Consider the following 26,058-nt stretch of genomic DNA (forward strand, 5'->3'; position numbering starts at 1 on the left):
ATAACTTCTTTGAATTCGACATCTTGTCTAGTTCAATTAAAAAATGTTTGATTAACTTGGAATTTTTTTATACCTTGGCCGGTATGATATTTTCTAAGTTAATCAATCATAATAATAATTGCCCTTGAACTAGACAGATGTCGATCATTATGCTTTTTAAGCCCCACTTTGATTGTCTTGCGACTGATGGGTTACTAAAAGTACCTTTCTTACAAGGTTTGATTAGCTATTAAGCTTTTTCAATTCCTCTTATTCATGAGGTTTGCCTTATTTGGTCTATCTTTTTAAGGATTATTTAGGACCTAGGCTTGTTAAAAGATATTTGTCATTTAGACATTTTTTTTTTCTTTAATGGCCAATTAGGCTTGGATGCTCTTTTTTTTTTTTTTGCATTCATTCGGTATTTAGTCTTGAAGGTTTCAATTAACTTAGACTAGGATAATGCCGAGAAACATTTAACACTTTCCGAGGGGCTTTGCCTCGTGTCTGTGCCAAATTAGATATAGCATTTGCCGAGGGGCTTTGCCTCGTGTCTATGCCACGTGGGATGGATTTTCCTTTATCTTTTCTAGATAGGCGTCCAACGAATTTTTAGTTGTTTGGACTAACCTTTGAGAGGTCAATTGACATTATCTTTTTGGCCCTCTCAATAACTTCAAGTTCTTATTAACAAGAAGTTTCGTCCTATGCCCTTGTCACTTATGACTCAATTGGGCTCGGACTTAGTTGGGGCGAAAGTTGACCTGTCACTTCTTGCCCTTGCTTTCAGAATTCTTTTTGGCTTATGGGCTTAGAATCCCTGCATTTTAGAGTACCTTTGAGATTTCTATTCGACATTTCCGCCGCCTAGAATCTTTGTACTTTGGAGGTTTAAGCTATACAATGTGTTTTTTTGAGTAAATCTTCGGGATTATACTCGATGTTTTACCATCGTATTGGAAATTATACTTGGCAATGTTGTCGCATGTATCTTCCATCTTGGCTTTCTCCTTGCATAGGAGCTCGGCACATGTGCCATTTTGCTCATTTATATGGTAAGTCTTACTCATAGTTGGGGGGTGATGTATGAACATCTCAACCTCTTCTAGAGTTTCTATACTTGTTTGGATGAAGGAGCCATTCAATGTACACTTGGATCATATAAAGATCTGTACATTGCCCTATTAAGGGAGGCTTATCCGAAGGTATTAATACGTTTATTTGGTTGAGACCTTATAATAAGGGACCTTTGTCCTTAATTTCATGAAGTGGCTACTCAATAAGGAACGTTTGGACCTTAGTCTTTCCTTATTGCCCCAACGGGGTGGCTTGTATTTCAAAGACTTGAATAAAATGTGACGGCTTAGCATTTGTTATAGTAATTAGGTCGTTCAAAAACTAGAAGAAGCTGCCCTATCTTATCTTGATAAGCTTTCTTCTTTTTTCGATTATGAACTTGATTATATAGTAACGACACCCGACCTTGAAGCTATCTTGTGAGCAATGAATGCTTGCTTAGAGGGTCGGACACTAAGTAGGCATCTTGACTTCATGGAGGGCCTACTCAGCCTAATTTCATTAGGCTTTATAAACTTGTTGCCGTTTGCAGTCTTTAGTAATAAGTCAAGGCCTGATGGTCTTCGTCCACTTGGCTTCTCACAAGTGCCGCTCATTTTTCTAAAGTAAGGTTGTTTTCTCATTAGCTGGTCGACACTTTGACTCTTCCAACTTGTCTTCTCAAAGGAGGATTATTGTTTGCTCAAGCTAGGCCTTTTGGCTCATGCATCGGCCAGCTCGATCAATTGTTTTGCTATCATTTGCGCACTAGCCCCTATACATTAGGACTTTATGTTGGTTAGCCTCATGTTTGTTTGATTATTTTCGGACAGGCCTGATCTTGGTGCTCAGTTTCACTTTGTTGCTGGACGACTCTCTAGTGGCCCAACTTCAGATATTGCATGTCTTCATACGGCAAGCTACATAATTTGGCTAGGACCTTAATCCCTTGCCCTTGATTGATGTTGCTAGATACTTATCACCGATGCCATTCGGCTGGAGAATACTAAGTCTGGGTGACTCTTTTGATGCCTCTTGTACAAGCCTTGGTACTCTACATTTGGAAGCTCGGCATGTGTGCCGCCCAGCCCCTGCTCATTCTTCAACAATTGGCTGCCTGCAACTTGGTTGGGTGCTGGCTGCTTAGCCATTGCCCTTGCTAAAGGCTCTCTTGCTTATCATTGGCCGTTATTCGACCATCTTCAGCTCTCTTGCTTATCATTGGTCGTTATTCGACCATCTTCAGCAATTCCACTAGGACAATAATGGTTAGCTTGAATGCTTTGATTTTATATTCAACTCTTGAATGTCGAGCCAATTATCATAGTCGACACTTCACCAAGTTCAGATGTAAATGTTGCTTCTTCCATGGTATCAAACTGTTTGTGCTGATTAACTTCCTTTGCAAAGGCCGCCTAGAAATGAGAAGGAGGTTACTTTGCTTAATAGCAGCTCGGCCACGTATCTCGGTCAATAGCAGCTCGACCACCTAGCTTGGCAAGACAACGTCAGCCTAAAAATGAGAAGGTGGTCCATTGCTCAATAGCAGCTCGGCCACCATCTAACTTCATTTGTCACATTAGCCAATTCATTTTGTGTACGCCTCAAAGTGGTTAGGATGTCGTTTGCTCAAAGCAACTCGGACACCCGTTCATTCGGCACATAGCCGACTCAATGCTTGGTCGCTTGAAATTAGTTAGGAGGTCCCTTACTCAATAGCAACTCGGACGCCTATCCATGACCGATTTAGCATCCGTCCGCCTGAAATAGGAAAGGAGGTCCCTTGCTCAATAGCAACTCGGACACTTATCCATGGCTGACTTAGAACCTGTCCGCCTGAAATTGGTTAGGAGGTCCTTTGCTAAATAGCAACTCGGACACCTAGCCATGGCGGTCTTTTTTTTTTTTTTTTAAAAAAAAAAAAATCATTATTCTCAATCATAATAAGGATGGATATCATTATTCTCGATCATAATAATGATGCTTGATTATTCCACCAGAATTAAAGGCATGTGCTAAATTAATGGCTCATGTTTTGCCGGGTTTCTTCATCGTTCGGGACCTTGTGCTCGGCCATATTACTGGCCGTCTGAATTGAGGAACATATGCTCTTGCTCTATAACAGCTCGACCAGACTGCTATTGCTTTGTTGACCGAATCGCTGCTTGATCACATGGTCGCCCGACCAGAGGTTGTTAGGCGAACTATGCTCTTTTATTGTGCCGCTTAATGCCTTATTTGTGTATTTCATGACACTTGGCTTGTCACTTAGACAATTGCCACTCATGTGTATTTCTCACCAGTGCCGACTAACACTTATATACATCAATAATTGTATATTATTGTATATTATTGTAAAAATAATAATATTTTTACCATAATAATCATGCTCATTCTAAAAAGTAGTGCAGCTCATGATTATTGAATGATTCACTTGGCCAGATGCCTAGCTCGATTTACCACTTTTGTCGCCTAAAAGTGCATAGGTGGTTCTTCACTCGAAGGCAAGTCGGACGACGAGATGGCCGACCATCTTTGCTTGGCCAAGTTGTTGGCCGTATGGAAGCAGGAACTTGGTGCTTCGTGTGATGGCAACTCGGGCAGCTTTGTATGGATATTAGCTTGGCTGCCCTAGTGGAGTTCTTGTACGGACACTCTGCTCGGACAGGCTAGTGGCTGCTCGGCCATGCTGCTTGGTCATGGTGCTTTGGCCGAGTTGCTATGCTTGGAAGGGTATGCTAAGCATTTTATCCGGCAACCCATGCTCGGCCAGCTCTTGGCCGAATTAAACTCAGGTTATGGGGCTTTACGTGATGGCAGCTCGGCCCTTTGCTAATGCCGAGTTGCTATGATGGCAATGTCCATCATCATGTATCTACTCGTATAGAGGTTGTTCGGTAGCTGCTATTCTTGAGTCAGCAAGAAATCATGGCCGCACAAAATAGGAAATTTGATGCTTCTCTAATGTGCAACTCGGCCTGTTTGTAGGATTATTGCTGCCGAGAGTTTGCTCGACCGACTATGCTGTTTTGTCATCCCAAACCTTGAGCTTTGGCCATGTGCTCGGCCTGAGTGTTATGTTATTGCTGCCGAGCATGGTATGCTACAGCTGGCCGTGTGAAAATGAACACATAGAGCGCAGCTTGAGAGCAACTCGGCCAGATTGCAGGCCGTATGGAAACAAGAACTTGGTGGCTTGCGGAATAATAGCTCGGCAAGGCTAAGGTAATGCTCTATCGGCCGACTTGCTATGCAGAGGAGAGCATACTCTGCCTTCTTACTCGGCCACCATTCACTCTTTTCATCTTTTTTGTCTTGAAAAATGTTTGAAGGCCATTTTCGGGCCCTAAACGAACTCGGATGGCTAAAAAAGCCTATCAGTCACGGCGTAGCGGTGTGTTTGACTTATTGGCCCATTTCCATTTCCGAAAAGGTATTTTATTAAGCGTTCTGACACCGTGATTCCGACTAGTAGAAATCATTTCCCTTATTTTTGACGATTTTCTTCGTCGTCAAGTACATGAAGGACGAGCTTCTATTTTAGCTGTCCGCCTGAAATTCATTAGAAAATCCTTTGCTCAAAGGCAGGTCGGACGCCCAACTCGGCTCTCGTCCGACCACCTATTCTCGCAAGGACCATCTTCAAGCTTTTACTCGGCCTCTTGGGCAGCTCGGCCAGGTGGCTTGGCCGCATTAAAGTGCAAGGAAGGTTCCTTGCTAAAAGGCAGGTCGGACACTTAGCAAAGGGCCGACCTGCTATGCATTGAAGGGCATTCTTTCCCTTTTCACTCGGACAGGGAAACTCGGATAGATTGTTAGTTGGCCGCTTAGATTTAAGAACATGGTGGTTCTTTGAAAGGCAATTCGGACAGCTTTGCTCAGACAACTGCTCTTTATGGCTTACTAAACAACTGCCACTCATCACATTGTAATAATAAGGATAATAATCTAATAATATTATTTTCATTATTATAATATTATATAAGCATAATGATGCTCATGCTTAGAGCATAGCTAAAATCATTATATGGCAACTCGGCCACTGGCGGCTATTCACTCGGCCATTTCAATGTGAAGGAGGGGTGTTTCTCGCATGGAGCTCGGCCAAAACACCGAGCAGCTAAGTTCATAAAAAGTGAGTGTCGAGCTGCTATGCTTGCAAAGGCAATCTTTAGCATTTCACCCGGCGAAAATGATGGTCGGTCATGCTTCAAGCAGCTCGGCACCTATGCCCTTGCTAGCGAGGTTTTTATTTTTATATAAATTAATATGAATATATTCATATATTTGTATATTTTTATATAAATTATGATGATGCATTATTATAATCTGCCAAGTTGCAAAATAATAATGCAAGCCAGCTCAATAATCATGTAATTTGGCTTTCTCATTATATCAAGCTCGACACTTTTACTTGGCCATGAATGCCGATTTGAAGGTAGCAGGCGAGTCCAGTGTAGCTTGACCACTCTTGGGTGCCTTGGCCGCATAAAAATTAGAACATGGAGCTTTGACCGTATAAAAATTTCACTTAGCCACCATGCTTTGGCCACTTGTTCACTTAAAATTCATATCATGGTCCCATGCCCAAAGTCAGGTCGGACACCCAACTTGGTACAGTCCGACCATCTATGCTTACAAGGACCATCTTCGTGGTTTTAGTCGGCCTCTTGGCAGCTTGAACAACCTGCTATTTGTTGTTTGCATTCGCTTGGCCAGGTTGCCTTTGCGTGGCCGAGTTGCTATACTTGCAGGGGTGAAATTCGCATTTTCATTCATCCAGCTCAATTCAGCTGCTCTTGGCCGTATAAAATATGAAACATGGGGCTTTGCATGATGGCAACCCGGACACCCAGCTCTGGTTGGTCGACCATCATTGCTTGTGAGGGTGAGCTTACCCATTTCACTCGAACGGGTAGCTCGGACACATGGACGCTTGGAGTAATTGCTAGTGTACTCGGCCAACCTCATACTTTCTTCTAAGTTAAGGCCAAGCACCTATGTTTTGAAGGGCATGGATTGCCTTTGACTTCGGCCATCTATTAGGCTGCTCGGTCAAGCTTCCTTTTTTTTATTCAAAAATTGGCCATTCGGCTTATATATATATATATATATATATATATATATATATATATATATATATATATATATTTTCTTATATATACTTTTGTATATACTTTTTTATTTTTTGTATGGTATTGAGTTGTCCTTTGACGCTATCTCTCGGACGTACTCATGAAATTTCAAGTATTTTCTCAACTTGCAAATTTCTAAGGGCTTGTACGCCTAGGAGTGTTCCTGCCTTATTTAGGTAAAATATACCTTGGGCGATTTGTAGGAAGTCTTGATGTTCATCCGTCCGCCCGTTATAAGGTCGGATGGATGAGTCGACCGTGTGGTCTTCATGGCCGAGTAATCTAGCTAAGGGTGCCCCTGATTGGAATTCTACTCGGCCTGTATGAGTAGCTATGCTTGTGTAAGCAAGCTTTTCAATTTTGGCTCGTACAGGGTGCTTGGCTGCCCTGTACGAGTAGCTATGCTTGTATAAACAAGCTTTTTGATTTTGGCTCGTACAGACTGCTTGGCTGCCCTGTACGAGTAGCTATGCTTGTATAAGCAAGCTTTTCAATTTTGGCTCGTACAGGGTGCTTGGCTGCCCTGTACGAGTAGCTATGCTCGTGTCCACAAGCTTCTTGCTTTTGCTCATCCATTTGACTAGTTGTTTGACTAGGTCGCAAGCACACATCCAACAATGTAGCTTGATGATTTTTTTTTTATAATCATAATAATGATCATGACTTTGGGTTTTAGTGCCGTCCAAGTCTTATCCTTCATACAAGAGTTCGTCTCATTCTCTTAAGACTGACGACATTCTAAAAGAATTACAATTTTGCCCTCACAATGGGTTACATTTGTACGGAAGAGTTCTACTTCATGAAAAGGTGTTCGATTATGGCTAAGTGCCATTCCAGATGTGCCTCCCCACAGACGGCGCCAAATGTTTCGGGCATTTTTTGGATAACCCGAAAGGGGGGTATGGATTCCCGCGGGAGACAGATCCGGGATGCAACACTCGTACTGCCCGAACACCTGCAAAACAACGGAACTCCGGTTTACCGGAGATCCGCCTCCAACGATCAAGTTAGTGACCGGAAAATGGAATTTTAGAGAGAGAAAGTAGAGAGAAGTGAGAGCATATTTTGGGCATTGTGCCTTTGGGAATTGTGTGTTCTCCCCTTTCATCATGAAATGATGGGGTATTTATAGGGAAGTGGGAGATCATGCTCCTAGGGTTTCATAACCTAGGAAGATTGGCTGCCCTATACGTGGTTGACACGTGTATTAGGGTTTCCTTCATGCTAGGCATGTTTCCTTAATGGGCTTTGAGCCCTTCATTTTCTGATATCTCTCTTTAGGCCACGTGTCATGCTCTTATTGGCCTTTATTTAGCTGAGCAGGATGCCACGTTTTGGCTTATAATCGGGCCACTTGTTGGCCTCTCATTTGTCTATAAAAAAGGGGGTAAAAATACCCCGAAACACCTTGCATATGAGATTCCATTACTAAAAAACTCAACCAAAAAAAAAAAAAAAAAATAGATGGAAGGGATTCTAACTCCATTCCAACTTATTCTAAATGATACAACCAAACGATCCCTAAGTTTCAAAGCTACAATAACTGAGTGAAATTAACTCAGAATAATGGAGGGAGTATGTATTACTGTATTAGTGCTTGTACAATCTCCCCAATATATTTTCATTACCCAAAATTAGTTTTTACATTATCCTATTTCATTTGTCAAATATATTCTCTTCACTTGATTGTTGAATTGCAATTATTTTTACGAATTTTTTTATTTTTATTTTTTATTATTTATTTTTTTCCCTTTAACATAAAACATAATTTTAAAAAAAATAAAAAAAATAGTGGAACTATAACGTAAGCTAGAATCTTCAGTCCATCAAATTTCAATAATGACATAACAAGGTACATGTGTGTATTAGCGCGCTCGTACAATATAGTAGGAAGAATGTAGGATTACTAGGATATATTTAGAACATGAAGAAGTAACGTTGATAAACCAAGTAAGACCATATAGATCACTTGGTTATTATTGTATAACTATTATAGTACTCATTAATCATACGGAATAAGGGCTTGTTCAAAATTTCGACTGAAGCATCTTCACTATGTGTGCATCTAGCTGGAAGGCCTTGCTTAGTACATCAACATTGATAGGTGGATCAGCCCCGAAAACGGCGTTAGCAATGGTGACCGTACCAGGGTTTTGGCTGCTTAATCCAGCAATAGCAATAGCAGGGTATTTTCCAATATTGAATTGAAAATGAATGAGGCCTTGTGGAAAAACAAACACATCACCTTTGTTAAGCACCTTAGTGAACAACTTGTTATCGCCGTTTGCAAGGTTGGAAGTTACAAAGCCTACATAGAGAGTTCCTTCAATGACTGTAAGGATTTCACTTGCACGAGGATGTGTGTGAGGAGGGTTAAGGCCGTAAGGCGCATAGTCAATCCTAGCCAATGAGATGCCGAGGGTGTTGAGCCCTGGAAGTTGTAATGCAGAGACTAGTGTAACAGCGGATTGTACCCTATTGTTAGTGTCCCCTGGCTTGTCTAGCCCATCCTTAAAGAAATCCTCGGGTTTAGCATCCATTGGATTCTTACATAACAATCCATTCACAAACACTGCAAATTTATTAAATACTCCTTAGTTAGCATCAATTTTAAAAATAAAGTACAAATCGAAATTAAAATTAAATAAATTCACAAGGTTTGTTATTAAATTGGACAAAAAAAAACATACATTCATTATTTGGGTCATTTACCGCAACACAAAAGTCTTGTAGCTGAGTAGGATCAGTCGCATAGGCCATGTAGGAAGACATGGCTAAGAAAGTAAGGTAGACAAGAAAATAACGAGCTTCCATCTTAAGTTTTTTATGAAATTGGTATGTTACACTCAATAATGTATGTGAGTATTATTACAAGTGCAAGTTATAATCTTCTTGCATGCTAATTGATCCTTTTATAGTTCAAAGACGTGCATAGAATTAGTCATTAATTATCATGAAAATTCTTTTTTAATTGTTTTGATTTTCAATGAGGGTAGTTATTTAGTGGTTTAATTTTTTACTTAGCAGGTAATGACCTCGTCAGTCTTGCATTATTGACATAGTCAGAACATGGAATATAGTTTTAAATAATTAACTTAATAAACTAATATTATAAGATTAGGCTGATCAGTTAGAGTAGTATGTTTTACTAATGCAATATTCCAAATATTAAGAGTACGTAGGATGTTTTGATAAATGCGAAAAACAGATAAGCACAATCTAAAGTATATACATCGTACAAGAGTAAGAATCTAAGATGCATGATTTTTTAACTATTACCTTTATTTTTGTAAAAGTTTAATCCATTACAAAGTCTTAAATAAATTTGGTACACATTAATTAATACTCCCTCTATCCCTAAATTATATTCCTATTTCTAGTATTCCTCACATAATAGAGAGAAGTAGGAATGTAATTTAGGGACGGAGGGAGTACTATGTATTAGAGACACTATGATTATTTTATTATTAAAAAAAGGTCATTATATTTTATTTTTTTGAAAACAAAAAGGTCATTATATTAACATAAAGATTAATATGTTAAAATAAAAGTTCGTTATATAAAAGTAATGAGAGATTTTTTTAGATGAAAATTTTAATATACTCGTTGATAAATTTAAAAGGAGTAAGATATGCTAACATATTAAGGGCATGTTCTGATTGACTGGGCTGAACTAAACTGAACTGAATATTTTATAAGAGAATGAAATTAGGAGCTGAATTGAACTGAACTTGTTAGAACTGAACTGAACTTATTAGAGCTGAACCGAACTGAAAATAATCGTATCACAACAGGCCCTAAGATATACAGTTTTTCTCAAAAAATTTATATGTTAGCATATCTTACTTCCTTCATATTTTTAAGTTCTATTCACTTTATGTTTTAATTTGTTTTTGTTATTTTTTTAATGCCCTTTTTTTTTTACAGTAATAGAATATGATAACTTTTTATTCAATAATTTTTTATCAACTAGTTCAACCTAGTTTGAGGGTTCAATTATTATTATTTATTTTTTTTGTTTGACACACTCAATTAAATTAAATAAACCTCATACTCTATATCTCTTCTATTTAAAGAAAAAGTTGTCTAATACATAGTCCTTATTTACACCTCTCTTTATTTATGTAGCTATTAGCGATGTTAAGTCCTAACCGTTGTGTGCCTGTGCCTCTCCGATCCGATCCTTTTATGAGGAAATAGAAATAGAGGAAAGTTAGGCATTTACAAATGCATAACAAGGGGTATTCATGTAATTATACATATGTACAAACGAATGCATATTCTGATATCATTGGATGATCAAATGGTACCACTGAAATATACGGTGATACTATATATGCAAATAATGGTATTATATATGCATTCAGTTCTACAAAATTTATGCATAAATAGTACCACTGAGGATTCAATGGTACCATATAAACTTTCAGTGGAACAATCAACATGTGGTCCCCCATCATGTATTACAATCCGACCAAAAAATAGGTGGGGTCTACCTACAGACCTCTCTCTTCCTCTTTCTCTCTCCTTTTTTCTCTCTCTATCATGTGTTTTAATTATATTTTAATAAATGTTATGCATTTACAAATGCCTAACTTTGCTCCCTTTAAAATTCCTCATCCTTTTCTCTCTAGAATTTTCAAAACTTAATTTTTATAGGTAAAATGTGGTCAATTAAATTTTAGTTAATTTTTACTCTATCTTTAAGTAGTGTGTGTTCTTGTTTTTCTTTTTCAATAAAATTGCATTGTTTAAATATAATGAGCTCCTGGGTATTAATTTAGTTAAGGAGTTAATACTACTTGAGAAGTTGAGAGTACTAAAACTTGTTAAAAGTTTCACTAAAGGTACTGAAGTTACAAAAGCTTCAAATAGAGTATTCAACCCGTAAGTAACCTACTACAACAAGTTAACATTTAAAAAAATAAATAAAAAAAAAAAGAAATAAAAATAATGACATGAAAGCAGAAGATACAAAGTTTCAAATATGTATGTTCAGCATATTTCATGATAAAATTTATTTTAATTTGTAAAAAAATCATAGTGAAAGTTGATACATAAATCGTAAAACAAAATCAAACGTGTTAATTATATAAGACAGAAGGAATACTTCACAACGTATAAACCTCGGGCACAAACCATGTTGGAATAAACAAGGCAAGACACGATATATATATTTATTTACCTTAAGTTATAGAGGTTAAATTATTTTGAAAAATTAAAATAAAATAGAGCTATATGTAAGAGATAAAAACATGAAAATTTTATCACTGTCTTATAAATATGGTCAGTTTTTTTATGTCATATCAAAATACTCCTATTATATAGGCCATGGCTTTTTTTCTTTCTTTCTTTCCTTGTCTCTGATCCACTTATATTGTACACCATCTGTCAAAACTTGCGGAAAATATACACAAGAACAATCAAGCTAAAACAGAAACAGAAACAAAGAGAACAGAACAATCTTCTCTTCTTCATTCATAAGGTAGTAGCAGGAAGAAAGAAAGCTTGAATTCCATTAATGGAGTTCTTAGAACACTGTAGAGAGAGAAAGATGTAGAGAGAGGAAAAGAGAAGTTTAGAAGATGAAATTGAATTGAATTGAATGAGGAAAAATACAACTTGCACAGCTTATTTATTGCTGGCCTTAATTACAACTGATTAAAGGAAAAGTTGTTATAACAAACTTTGCTGAGGTGGCAAGTTTGTTATAAACATTAGTTGGGCCGCTCTTGGGCTTCTTGTGACTTCTCAGCATCCATATGTCCAACAACCCCCCCCCCCCCCCCCTCAAACTTGGAAGAGGAGTTATCATGCCAAGTTTGGACAACAATTCATTGAACTTGGCAGAAGGCAGGACTTTAGTCAGAACATCAGCAAGCTGTGATGAGGTAGGCAAGTAAGTGAGCTGAATGAGTCCCTCTAGATTCTTCTCACGAGTAAAATGACAATCAATGTCTATATGCTTTGTTCGTTCATGGAAAACAGGATTTCTGCCAATGTGGATAGCTGATTGGTTGTCACAGTGTAAGACAACAGGCAGCAGATCAGAAACACCTAGCTCAGTCAGCAATCTCACCATCCAACTGACTTCTCCAGCAGCACTAGCCATAGCTCGATATTCTGATTCTGAAGAGGATGTAGAGACAGTAGGTTGCTTCTTCGATTTCCAACTGATAGGAGAATGACCAAGTTGAAGCACATAACCTGTTATGGACCTTCTTGAATCAGGACAAGAGCCCCAGTCTGCATTAGAAAAAGCTTGCAGGGTAATGGTGTCACCTGCTCTCATCAAAATTCCTTGACCAGCAGTGCTATGAACATAGTTAAGAACATGATGTAAAGCAGACAAATGAGAATACCTAGGCCTCTGCATAAATTGGCTAAGAAGTTGCACAATATATGCAAGATCTGGTCTGGTATTAGTCAGAAAATTCAACTTGCCAACCAAACTTCTATATAGTGTAGGATCAGATAGAAGAGATCCTTCATCAGCATGAAATTTAAGATTCACAGGGAGAGGGGTCACAGCAGACCTGAAACTAGTCAAGCCATAGTCAGACAGCAATTCCTTGGTGAATTTGTGTTGTGTAAGCACTATTCCATTAGGTTAATAGCCAACCTCAATCCCCAAAAAGAAATTGAGCTTCCCTAAATCCTTGATGCTGAAAGTCTGATGCAGATGCTTCTTCAAGTGAACAATTTTAGATGTATCATTACCAGTTAAGATGATATCATCTACATAAACAGCTGCTATTGTGATTGAATTATACCCCTTCTTGATAAACAAAGAAGTGTCACTTTTGCACTGAATAAAACCCTGATTTTGCAGCTCAGAATTGAGCTTTGCAAACCATTGCCTTAAGGCTTGCTTTAAGCCATAGAGAGACTTAGTTAGCTTGCAAACCTTGTTAGGACCAGCATCCACACCCTCTGGAATCTTCATGTATACCTCCTCATATAAGTCTCCATGCAAAAATGCATTGTTGACATCTAGCTGATACAAAGTCCATCTTTTACAAGCAGCCAATGCAATGACAGTTCTAACAATAGCCATTTTAACCACTGGAGAGAAATTCTCTTCATAATCAATACAAAACTGCTGAGTGTATCCTTTGGCCACAAGTCTAGCTTTGAATCTCTCAATAGTACCATCTGCTCTCAGTTTTATTTTGAATACCCATTTGCATCCAATGGGCTTCTTCCCATGAGAAAGATCTACTATCTCCCATGTATGATTAACCATCAAGGCATCAAGCTCCTTTTGCATAGCAGATATCTAGTTAGGATCTTTACTGGCTTCAGCATAAGACTTAGGTTCAGACAGAGAAGAGCAGTGAGCAACAAAAGCTTTGTGTCTCTGAGAAGTGTCATTAAAATGTACCATATTACACCAGTGAGTACTAGGAGTTGAAACAGCAGCATGGCAGAGATAATCATCCATCATTCCAGATAGGTGGTTTCCTGACTCTTGGTGGCAGGGTACTAGTATTCTCAACACCAAAAGAAATAATATCCAAGACAGTTGAAGAGGAATTACCTAATGATGGTGATTCAGACTGAACTGAAATAGGATTAATAGTAGAAGGATGTATATTGTGAGGTGAGGCATTTTGTGGAAAAATGGTGTCAAGTTGTGTGTTTTCAGGTTGTATATGTTCAGTTTGTGTGTATTCAGTTTGTATAGGTTCAGGTTGTGTGTTTTCAGGTTGTGGTTGTGGAATAATGGTTACAGATTGTGTGTTTGGATATTCTTCAATGAAGGGATCAGAGAAAATATGGGAATTGTTTTCAGTAGGTATAAAGAACTGGAAAGGTGAGTGAGTAGAATGAGTTATATGCAGTGGAAAATGTTGCTCATGAAACTTTACATCCCTACTGACAGATATGGTGTTATCTTTGAGGTGGAGAACTTTATACCCTTTTTGAGAAGGACTATATCCAATAAAAACACAAGCATCAACCCTTGGATCAAACTTAGTTCTATGAACCTTAGAAGTTGATGAATAACAAAGACAACCAAAGGTTCTAATGTGATCCAAAGTAGGAGGGTTTTGGTGTAAAATTTGGTAAGGAGAAATATTGTGTAGAATAGGTAAAGCCATTATATTAACCAGATGTGCAGCACAAAGAATGCACTCTCCCCAATACTTTTCTGGCAACTTAGATTGGAAAGACAATGCTCTAGCAGTCTCCAAGAGATGTTTATGCTTCCTTTCCACAATATTCCATTCTGTTGTGGTGTTCCACTACAGCTAGTATGGTGTTCAATACCCTTACTTCTGTATAGATTTACAATCTGTCCTTCACATAACTCTTTAGCATTATCAGTTCTAATGCACTTGACTGTACATTCAAACTGTTTCTCAGAAAAAACAACAAAATCTTCTAAAATACTCACAACATCAGATTTAAACTTAATGAGGAACACCCAAGTGAATCTACTGAAATCATCCACAATTGTTAAGAACATCTTATAGCCATTGTAGGTTTTATGCTTATATGGACCCCAAGTGTCAACATGAATCATTTGAAAAGGCTTAACTGTCTTTATTTCACTGTGAGAAAAGGATAACCTACATCGCTTAGCATGAGTACATATCTGACAAATAGTATCAGGTATGCCTGTATGGCTTAAAGAAGGAATTACATGTCTTAACTAACTAAAAAGAACATGCCCTAGCCTTAGGTGCCACAATTTGGCATTATTATCAACAGAAGAACTAGAACTGCTAGCAAAAGAAGAAGTTTCACTATTTGCTGCAGTGGCTATATGCATATCAGAATCTGAGACCAAACTACTGTCCTGTATATTCTTGTCCAAAGCATAATACAGTCCTGACTGCAGTCTACCACGAACAATCTCCTTTCCCAAAATAGGATCCTGTACCACACACTCATTAGCTGAAAACACCACATTACAGTTCATATCTTCAGAAAGTTTATGCACTGAGATCAGATTAAAATGGAAATCAGGCACATATAAGACATCTTTCAGTGTGATTTGTGCATTCAGTTTGACTGTGCATATGTGAGTGACCTTCACTTTGCTACCATCAGGTATAGTAATAGTGTTATCATCACTATTAAGTAATCCACAAGAAACAAACATCTTCTTATCATAGCAAATGTGGTTAGTTGCACCACTATCAACAATCCAGCCAGAAGTATTTGCATGAGAAAAAAGACAAAGTTTACCTACAAAATTTGCACTGCTGTTATTGTTCATCTCTTCTGATGGTGTGACCTTGTCATTCTGATCACCAATGACATTCAGGATTCTTGAGTACTCAGCTCTTGTGAAAGTAGTTGTAACTGTGTTTCCATCATCACCTTGTGCCATGTGAGCAAACCTTTTCAGACCTCCGGTCTTAAAATCTGAAGGATAACCATGGATCTTGAAACACTTATCCACTGTGTGTCCATTCATCTTACAATGTGTGCAGAAAAGATTTAGGTTCCTTTTGTATCCAACATTTTGCTTTCTAGTAAATTGATTACCACCTCCTGAATTCCTGTTTCCTTGATAATTATGTATATTCTCCTGATTATATCCACCCTTGTTACTGTTCTGTCCTGGAAACCGTGGTCTGTTATCATAAAACCTTCTCCTATCTGCTCCAAAAGCCATGGAATCATGACCAGATGCAAGCTCACTTATCTGCTTATGTGTTTTTCTCTTGTAGCAGCATCCTGTATGCCACAGTCACTTGAGGAAGGGGATGCATCATCAAAATGTTACTTCTCACTTGCTTGTAACCATCTTTCAACTTCATCAAGAAACGCAACAGCCTCTAATCTTGTTGAATTTTAAGAAACTTTCCAGTTAGATTGCATCTACAAACATTACATTCACAAACAGGAAGAGGATTAACCTCATCCAACTCATCCCAGAGAACCTTCAATTTTGCAAAATATTCTGCAATATCGTCAGAAATATTCTGCAATATCGTCAGAATCTTGCTGTATCTCATTGATTTCTTCTTGTAAAGCATACATCTGAGTAGAAGAAATGTGACCATATCTCTCTTCCAAATCACTCCACATTTCTCTTGTTGTCTTATAGAAAAACACTGATTTCTTAGTGGTAGGACCAAGCACTCCTAAAATCCATCCTGCTACAATATCATTACATCTGATCCAGGCCTTATAAGTGTTATGTTCTGGTGATGGTTTGGGCAGACTACCATCCACAAAACACATCTTGTTCTTTGTAGATAGACCTATCACCATAGACCTATTCCAAGAACTATAGTTTTCTCCATCAAAAACCTCATAAATAAACTTGTAATTATTATTATCTGACGGATGAATGTAGTAAATTGTGCTAGGATCTTGAGTAAACTCCAAAATTCTAGTAGTTTTATCTCCAACCATTATCAATATCCTCAAATTCAAAAGAAACCTCAAGATAAAGACCTAAAAACACTCCAATTACTCAGCAAATGTCGATCCAAATCAAGTATGCAGACTATACTTCAATCAAATAAACTCCAATCAATTCAGCAATTCACCGAATTCATCAATCAAAAAATTTCAAGAAAGAAACAACATCATCGATCATCAATCGCCAAATAAATTAACAAAGAAAATTTCAACCAAACACAGTAATCCTCAAATGGCAAGCAAAAACCTCAATCAACACATAGAAAAAAAAACTCCAAAAACAATTGTACAACAGAAATTCAGGAGAAATACTAGATATACCATGTCAAAACTTGCGGAAAAGAGAAACTCCAAAGACAAACGTCGTACCTCAGTTCTAATACCATGTCAAAACTTGCGGAAAATATACACAAGAACAATCGAGCTAAAACAGAAACAGAAACAAAGAGAACAGAACAATCTTCTCTTCTTCATTCATAAGGTAGTAGCAGGAAGAAAGAAAGCTTGAATTCCATTAATGGAGTTCTTAGAACACTGTAGAGAGAGAGAGAGATGTAGAGAGAGGAAAAGAGAAGTTTAGAAGATGAAATTGAATTGAATTGAATGAGGAAAAATACAACTTGCACAGCTTATTTATTGCTGGCCTTAATTACAACTGATTAAAGGAAAAGTTGTTATAACAAACTTTGCTGAGGTGGCAAGTTTGTTATAAACATTAGTTGGGCCGCTCTTAGGCTTCTTGTGACTTCTCAGCATCCATATGTCCAACACCATCTGTTGAGGATGAAAATACCCCGCACACGTGGACCAGTCCCATAGCGACACGTGGCCCAGTTAGAGGGCGACACTTGTCACTATGGGAAGATGCCACGCGTCCAGCTTAAAAGCCCTCAAATAGCTTTGGCCAATTCTGTAGTGCCACGTGGCCCAATGAGAGGGTGACACGTGTCGTTACAGGAAGATGCCACGTGTTTAGGGGAGTTTTTCCCCAAGATTTTAGAGCGCCATGTAAGATTTTAATTTTTAAATAATAATTAGAGTGTCATGTAAGATTATAATTTTAAAAAGTTTCATGTAGGATAATTTTAATTAAAAATAACTTGAATAAAACTTTTATTTTATTTAAGAATTTTAAAAATATACAATCGCCAAGTAAGCCAATTAACGAATGAGATTTTTAATTTTTTTTTTTTTTTTTTGAAAGAATGAGATTTTTAATTTTAATTTTAGGATAATATAAAAAAAAATAAAAAACTTTTCACATAAAAGATAATCCTACGAATGACATACCATAAATAAAATTTAATTTATTTTTTAATTAAAATTAAAAGTATGTACAACCCTAACAAAGAAGGTTGTATCATAAATTACATTAACTTTTTGAATAGGCAATAGCAATTTATTTGTTTATTTTAATTTATTTATTAACTTTTTTGGTCAAAAACTGTTAAATAGTAAAATGAATCATATAATTACAAAACAATCTTAGAGTCTAACTAAGGGCCTATTTCGATTTACTTAAAATAACTGATTTGAATTGAACTAATTGGGGTTGAACTGAACTAAATAGAGTTGAAATGCATTATTTATGAGAGAAGGAAAGTAGGAACTGAACTGAGCTGAACAGAAGTGAATTGAAATTAAGTTAAAGTGAACAGGTTATTTCCTTCAGTTTAGTTGAGTTCCTAATTTGGTCCGGACTGGGAAAATGGAACGGGGAAATGGATCGGACTGACCCCAGACCGGATAGGACCAAAATAATCGGTCCAGTCTTTAGGTCGAGAAATTTGTTTTTCCGGTTTTCAGTTCGGTCCGGTCCAAAACCCTATAGAAACCGGTCTTAGACCGTATCCGTTTTTTGCTTAAAATTATACCTAAAACTTTTAATAATGATTAAGATTATCCTTGATAAGCTTGAAAAAAATTAGTCGTATGAGATTTTTTGCTAAACATTTTTTTAAAAAAAAAAAGGTTAAAATATTGTTTTTCCTTTTTTTTTTTTTTTTGAATTTTCCAAAAATTCTTAAAATTTAGAAATTTTTTTTATAAAAATTCCAATATCGGTCCAAACCGGCCCGGTCTAGGGGTTTTGGACCGAATTTTTCAATCAGGTTCGGGTTCGATCTTAGCTAGCTTAATCGGTCCGATCTTCATTTCTTGTAATTCAATTTTTCGACCTTTGGTCCGGTCCGGTCCAGTCTTGGACCGATGAACAGCCCTAACTGAAAAAAAAACTGAACATAATAAGCCCTAAAAAATATAAAGAGTATTTTTTTTTTGATATTTATGTAGTTCGTCTTAAAAATCCGTGCATCACATAGACTTTCAACTACTGTTTAATAATTTCAAATAAGTTTGGAGCATCAACAACCTCACTTATGTATGTACTATATATTAACATTGCATTTTAAAGAAAGAGTTGATATTTGAAATCAAGTTAATATTTCCTAATAATTACTGTATAGTTTTTTCGTTTTTTGAAAACTTATGCATTATTTGTAAACTTCGCATAATATTAAAATTTTATAATCATTACTTATACTAGTTGTTGTAAATATAGAAGAAATCTATAGTAATAGTATAAAGAAATAACAAGACCGAAAAATTGATCTTACAAAACAAAGGAACAAATGGTGTGTCGTGATGCAAATCACTGACTTGAAAACGAAATTCTGGCGCAACCACGGTGCTCAATTGTATTCGCCGGCACGTTCCCTAAGGTTAACACACCTCTTCCACACAAAGGCACTTTTGGGTGGAAGGTTGGAGTCAAGTATCTTATGCCCAAAGAGAGATGTGTTTAAGCTATTGTGTTTGAATGTATTTTCAAGTGTATGAAATCATAAAATTATTCTCTAATTTATAATAGAGATTGAGGTAGATGAAAAGATAGAGAGAATATTCTTGAACAAGAAAAATGAAATCAGAATTATTATGGTGGTTAAAACACCATAATAAACCTCTTAAATAGGGGGTTACAAGAAATCAAACTAGAAGAGGAACCCAAGGGATCCGTTGGAGTTCAACGGACAAACACGCGCCCGATCGGGCGGACACTTTTTTTCCAGACGTCTTCTCGCGCCCGATTGGGCGGACACTTTTTTTTCCAGACGTCTTCTCGCGCCCGATCGGGCGGGGCTCGCCCGGTCGGGCGCCCAATCGGGCGGAGCTTGCCCGGTCGGGCGGCGGAACTCCAGAATTTTACGACTCTTCTCGCGCCCGATCGGGCGGAGCTAGCCCGATCTGGCAACGGAGCTCCAGAATTTTACGACTCTTCTCGCGCCCGATCGGGCGCCCATATCTGACCTTTTGAATTTCCTTTCTTTATTTCCAACAATCCCCCACTAAAGGAAGGGAAGAAAAGCGAACAAAAGATGTGGATAAGCAACATATTGGGCATAAGAGGAGATCAATACATAACACTTAGATATTTACATAAGTAATTTGAAATCTAGTGTTTAGTGAGATGAGGCAATGAATTACAAGTATAAGGGTGGAAAAACCTTGAAACCCTTACACCCTTGATCAAAGAGTGGACGGACCTTGAAACTCTAAGATTTAATCCAAGACCCCCACATCACATACGTCACTCAAAAATATACTTGAACTCCGCGAAGAGATGTACTTATTTATAGCCAAGCACATTCACCTTAGGTCTAGTGGAAGCTCTAGAAAACCGGCCAAAGTTTTCATAGAAGATGGCTAGTCTTCACAACCACATAGGTGAGTCCTTTAGTGTGCATCTCAATAGCACAAGGACCCATTAAGAGTTAAACAACTCAACCTCACAAACACTACCAAACATTACCAACAACCTCACCATAGGAATTAGGACAAATGTAATGTATCATATGGCTTAAGTCCAATTCCCCTCGATGATTCATCAACTTGCTTTCTTGCCAATCCTTTCGTCAAAGGATCCGCCAAGTTCTTTTCGGACCTCACATAGTCCAAAGCAATCACTCCATTTTTGAGAAATTGCCTCAACACTTTGTGTCTCATACGAATATGTCTCTTTTTACCATTGTAGTTGCTATTGTTTTCCACTCCAATTGCCGCTTGAGAATCACAATGTATAGACACCGGTGATGAACTCTTCCCCCACAATGGAATGTCGGCTAGGAGGTTCCTAAGCCATTCCGCTTCATGACCTGCCAACTCAAGAGCAATAAGTTCATATTCCATGGTGGAGAGAGCTAGACATGGTTGTTTTGAAGACTTCCATTAAATAGCACCTCCACCTAAAACAAAAACATAACCACTAGTAGAAGAAATTTCATCATTATCGGTTACCCAATTAGCATCACAATAGCCTTCCAAAACATTTGGAAAGCGATTAAAATGTAAACATACATCCATAGTACCTTCACTACAAGAAAAAGGGTAATTAGAGACGGCCAAAGTAGTCGCAAATCCGTCGCAAAAATGGATTTGCGACGGATTTGCAACTACTTTGGTTCGTTGCCAAAGACCTCGTCGCAAATCCATTTTTGCGACTAATTTTTGAACAGTCGCAAATTTAGCAACGGATTTGTAACGCCTTTGCAACTGCCATTTAGCAACTAACTTTCAAATTTCAACAACTAAATTATTGTCCGTTGTAATATATTTGCGACAGATTAGAAACTACGGAGACCAATGTTTTAAGACTACTTTTGCGACGGATTAGCGATTACAAGACCAAACTTTTGCGACTACGGAGACTAGTTTTATTGTGTCGGATTTGCGACTATTGAGACTAATGTTTTTTGCAACGGATTAGAAACTACATACGAGACCAAATTTTTGCGACTACAAAAATTTTTTTTTTGTTTTTTTTTTTTTACGACAGATTAGTCATTGAGACTAATTATTTTGCAACTAACCAATCATTCTCTAAAACAAATCTGCAGTCGCAAAATTTTTGCAGCTGACTATTAATATTTAGAGACCATAATTTAGCAACGAGTCAACGACCAATATCAATCACAAAAAAAAAAAGGTACCCACGCATAAAGTTAAAATAACCAACATGATAATTTTATTTAAATATACTCAATTTTGTATCAATGTACTAAAAAGCAATATTCTAAACTATGACTAATTGTTTCAAAAATCACCTCCTACACAAAGAAGCTACTTCAAATAAAAATTAATGAAGATATACAAATATGCCTCCAAAAATTAAAGATCAGTTAGATAACCGATTATCTCTAATATTTGTCCAGATAACTGATTATCTCTTGCTTGCTCACAACGTTTCACAAAATCTGGATGCTTACGCTTATTTATGAATTCGGCTCGAACAGTATCAAGCATGAAATTAACTTCTTATGGAGAGGCATTTTGAAAACTTGGTTCAATGTACCCCTAAGTCGGTCCCCAACTTTTTTGTCAAAGTCTCTCCTAGCCTTAGCATCGAACCCAGGTCTCCAGGTATATATGTATGTACGCTGCACATAATTACCCAAGAGTTTAACATTGTATCTCAAATAGCAAATATGATATAATCTCTTACCTTTTTATTATAGGAACTATCATAAATTAACAAGAAATGGAATAAGCTAAAACTTTGAAAAGGCACCCAAAAAATCTAGAATAAAACAAAGTTTGACAGTTTGGAAGTTTGCAATATTTGATAGCACTGATAACAGGCTGGGGATTCATAATAAGATTGCAATGCACAATATCCAATCGGACTTTTACTTTATATAATTTGCTTAAGATATAAGTAAAGAGCTAAGTATAAAAAATCCATAAAATTAAACCATTGAAACAAGCAAGTTAGTACCCTTTCTCTCTATTTGAAAGGTTACCACTGCCAGCTGAGTAGATTGAAGTTACGACAATAGTGGCTTAGTATCTATAAAAAAAAATGTAGTATCTAAGAATTTTAGAAGTGAATGTTGCCATATTCTGTAATTGCAGACAAATTTGCAGTCAATTACAGTCTGATTGGAAGAGTGGAGGATCAGGATAACAGATATAGAGCAATGGATGCATCAAAGACAGCTGCCTCCAGAGTTGAAGCAGTTTGTGAAGAGATATAATCAGTACAAATGGGTAGCTACAAACTAAGAAAATGAAATGGGAGATAAGAGGGAGTTTGATGCTGTGCAAAAAAGAAATGTCAAGTAGTGGTTTAGCATTCTTCTGGTTTCTTTCATTCATTTCCTCACACTTACACTGATCCTTCGCTCCAAATTAACCAAGAAACCTTAATTGTAATCAAGGACATAGATCTATAATAAGTGCAAGTTTAGAAACTCTACTGAACACAAAAATAATGTCTAATACCAGTAATAAATACAATCAAGAAACTCCTGGTGGTACTTGCCAATTTGCAATGTATGTCTGGAAAAATAGGGGGAGGGGGGAGGATTATTATGATCCCAAGAAAGACTCTAGGTATTGATAACATAAGCAAACCAAAAAACAAACCAAGAAAAGAACGAGAATTATTGTCTCAATTCTATTAAAAAAAATTCTGACCAGGACAACAATTGAAAGCATGAATGACTAATGCTTGAAAATCTGATTCCGGTGATAGGATTCTGTCATCCAGATAAAACTTGCTAGAAAAACATAACTAAATAACAGATTATACAACCAAGAGATTAACATAACAACATACTAACAACAATGCAAATCAAATGAGGTGCATCAATCGAGCACAGGTGGGTTTCGTTATAGGTTATGGCTTAAAGTTTAAGAAAAAAAATATGACAGTTAATGGATGCACTTGTAAAATGCCAGTAATCTAATTTTCTCAGGACATAGGAAATTGAACTCTACTCTAATATGAAATGCTTTTCACAGAGAATTAAAGACTCAACCAGGCCATGCTTTTCGCAGAGAATTAGAGACTCAAAGCTAGTATTCAAGTATATAGCTTCACTAGTTTAAGAGCAATGAATACAAGAAAATGTCTCAAAGTTTCAAACATACCTTAAACTCAATGAACCAACGATCGCTAACACACAATCCACAATACTATTAACAGCACAATCAACTCCCACTCATCCACTAAATGCATCATACACCAAACCACTATTCTCCCTACAACAAAAAAAACAACCATGCAGCAGCCACGCATTCACACCACATTGATGCACCTAATTCTCCCTCAGCTCGCACCCATTCCAGAACCCACCACAATTATTGTCATAACAATAAGCAAGCAGCAAGTTAGCCTCAAAAATAGAATAAAGTCAGAGCAAAATAAGAATTCAAAGCAAAACAAGAATTCAGTGCAAATACAAGAATTCAATGGAGTTCGGACGAACCTCAATACCCTCCATCCATTAATTACCCAATTAGAATTACACTCTAAGCAACGAAACCCCCTTCTTCAGAAAATATAGGGTTCGAAATAACCAGAATTGGGATTTTTACATTGAAAATAATTAGGGATTTTAGCAAACTCAATCAATTTCGAATGATTTTTCATTAATTTACTTAAATTACACCATGGAAACCAAATTAAAATCAATAATTGGACAAAAAATTCAATGATAACCCTAAAAATCGTAGTTGGAGAATTACAATAAACGAAAGATAGAAGGGACGTCAAGCGTTTGAACTTACCTTGGAGGAGACGTGGTGGCGCAGGCGCGCAGCAGAGGCAGATGAAGAGCGACAGTGAGGGTTGAATTCTTGAATCTCTGAAAATTGCCATATGCGTGCTTTTTTTTAGAAGGAAGAGTTTCTGATTTTTTATTTTTTGGTGAAAGGAGGAAGAGTTTCTGTACTGTATAGAACTATTGAAGAAAAAATTACTTAAGGCTTTTAGTGATTGAGTTTTTTTTTTTTTTTTTTTTTATGGAGGAGTAAGTGATTAAGTTGGTTTTTGTTTTGTTGGCAACTCCTCATCATATTAAGGGTTTTGTTTTTATTTCTTTATTATACTACCGATTTAGTTGCAATATTAGTTGCAAATTTTTTAAATTAAAAAGTTAGAAAATCATTATCCCCAGCAACTATAATTTATAGTCGCAAAAATTATAAGAGTGTTGCAATTTAGCAACAACATTGCAACTACTGCAAAATGAGTCACAAAATTTGCGACTACTCGTCTCTGACAGTCGCAAATATATTTTTTGCAACTGATTATTATAGTAGTCGCAAAATTCAGTCGCAAATTAGCGACTGCGTAGCAACTGGTGCAAAATTAGTTGCAAAATTTGTGACTGGTCGTCTTTTTCAGTCACAAAAATATTTTTTGCGACTGCATATTAGGGTAGTCGCAAATTTCTGTTGCTAATTCCTCTTTTTCTTGTAGTGCTTTGAGATACCTTAATAACCGACGAAGTGCAATCCAATGATATTGACTTGGATTGTGAGTATATCTACTAAGTCTACTTACCGCATAAGCAATTTCGGGTCGTGTGCAATTCATTAGAAACATCACACTACCAATTACTTTTGCATAGAGCTCTTGAGATACACTTGTACCCTTGTTTTTTTTCAAGCTTTAAGTTGGGATCATATGGAGTAGTGTTAGGAGCAACATCAAAAGAATCAAACTTCTTGAGTATTTTTTCCACATAGTGAGATTGACTCATGGAAAAACCATTCTTAGTCTTCCTTAAACGAATTCCAAGAATAACATCGGCTTCTCCCATATCCTTCATTTCAAACTTAGTGGAAAGTAAAGCCTTAGCATCATTCACAACATCAAGATTAGTACCAATAATAAGCATATCATCAACATATAAACAGATTATAACACATGATGATCCAAAGTCCTTAGAATACAAACAAGAATCCGAGGAATTAGACACATAACCACAACTCCTAAGGGTATTATCAAACTTTTCAAACCATTGCTTAGGAGCTTGCTTAAGACCATAGAGAGACTTTCTAAGCCTACACACTTTATGTTCTTGTCCCTTCACCACAAAACCTTCCGGTTGGGTCATATAGATTTCTTCATCAAGGTCTCCATTAAGAAAAGCCGTTTTGACATCCATTTGGTGAACCACTAAGTCATGAATTGCCGCAAGGGCTACCAAGGTTCTAATGGTGGCTATCTTAGTCACGGGGGAATAGGTGTCAAAGAAATCTATACCTTCTTTTTGGGTAAAACCTCTAATGACAAGTCTAGCCTTGAACTTATCTATGGTCCCATCCGGTCTAAGTTTCTTCTTGAAAATCCACTTACAACTTATAGGCTTAGAACCCTTAGGCAAGTTACAAAGATCCCAAGTGTGATTGGACATGATAGAATCTAGTTCACTCTTAATGGCCTCTTTCCAAAAACTAGCATCTATGGACCTCATTGCCTCATCATAAGTCTTAGGGTCTTCTTCTAAAAGAAACAAAGACACAACATGCTCACTTAAAGAATCCACGTCAAAGTCTTCTACAAGAAAGGAAGTCAAGAAATCCGGTCCAAAGGAAGACTCTACTCTAGGTCTCTTACTTCTCCTAGGTTCAACTACTACCACTTTGGTAGAGGAAGAAGGGAGATTAGAACTAGGCATAGAATCAACTACAGGCACATCCATACTTGACTTACAAA

General features: G+C 37.1%; 2 protein-coding genes and 1 long non-coding RNA gene across 3 annotated transcripts; all 3 read right to left on the reverse strand.

Annotated features, from left to right (window-relative positions):
- Positions 1-8,197: 8,197 nt before the first annotated feature.
- LOC145635191 (germin-like protein subfamily 1 member 17) lies at positions 8,198-8,984 on the reverse strand. The gene is made up of 2 exons (XM_081686477.1): positions 8,861-8,984; positions 8,198-8,742 (listed from the first exon to the last, which is right to left on the reverse strand). Exons 1-2 carry the CDS (start codon positions 8,982-8,984, stop codon positions 8,198-8,200), a joined length of 669 nt encoding a protein of 222 aa, XP_081542603.1.
- A 7,116-nt stretch (positions 8,985-16,100) lies between these two features.
- Positions 16,101-16,547, reverse strand: LOC145637201 (uncharacterized). Its single transcript, XM_081688678.1, has one exon. It carries the CDS (start codon positions 16,545-16,547, stop codon positions 16,101-16,103), a length of 447 nt encoding a protein of 148 aa, XP_081544804.1.
- A 5,060-nt stretch (positions 16,548-21,607) lies between these two features.
- LOC145635192 (uncharacterized) lies at positions 21,608-24,676 on the reverse strand. Its single transcript, XR_014113805.1, has 2 exons — positions 24,123-24,676; positions 21,608-21,988 (listed from the first exon to the last, which is right to left on the reverse strand). It is a non-coding gene; the product is annotated as an uncharacterized LOC145635192 (long non-coding RNA).
- Positions 24,677-26,058: the final 1,382 nt, after the last annotated feature.

Source organism: Chenopodium album, chromosome 6 (assembly GCF_948465745.1).
Source record: "Chenopodium album chromosome 6, dcCheAlbu1.1, whole genome shotgun sequence".
In the NCBI taxonomy this organism is placed as follows: Eukaryota; Viridiplantae; Streptophyta; class Magnoliopsida; order Caryophyllales; family Amaranthaceae; genus Chenopodium; species Chenopodium album.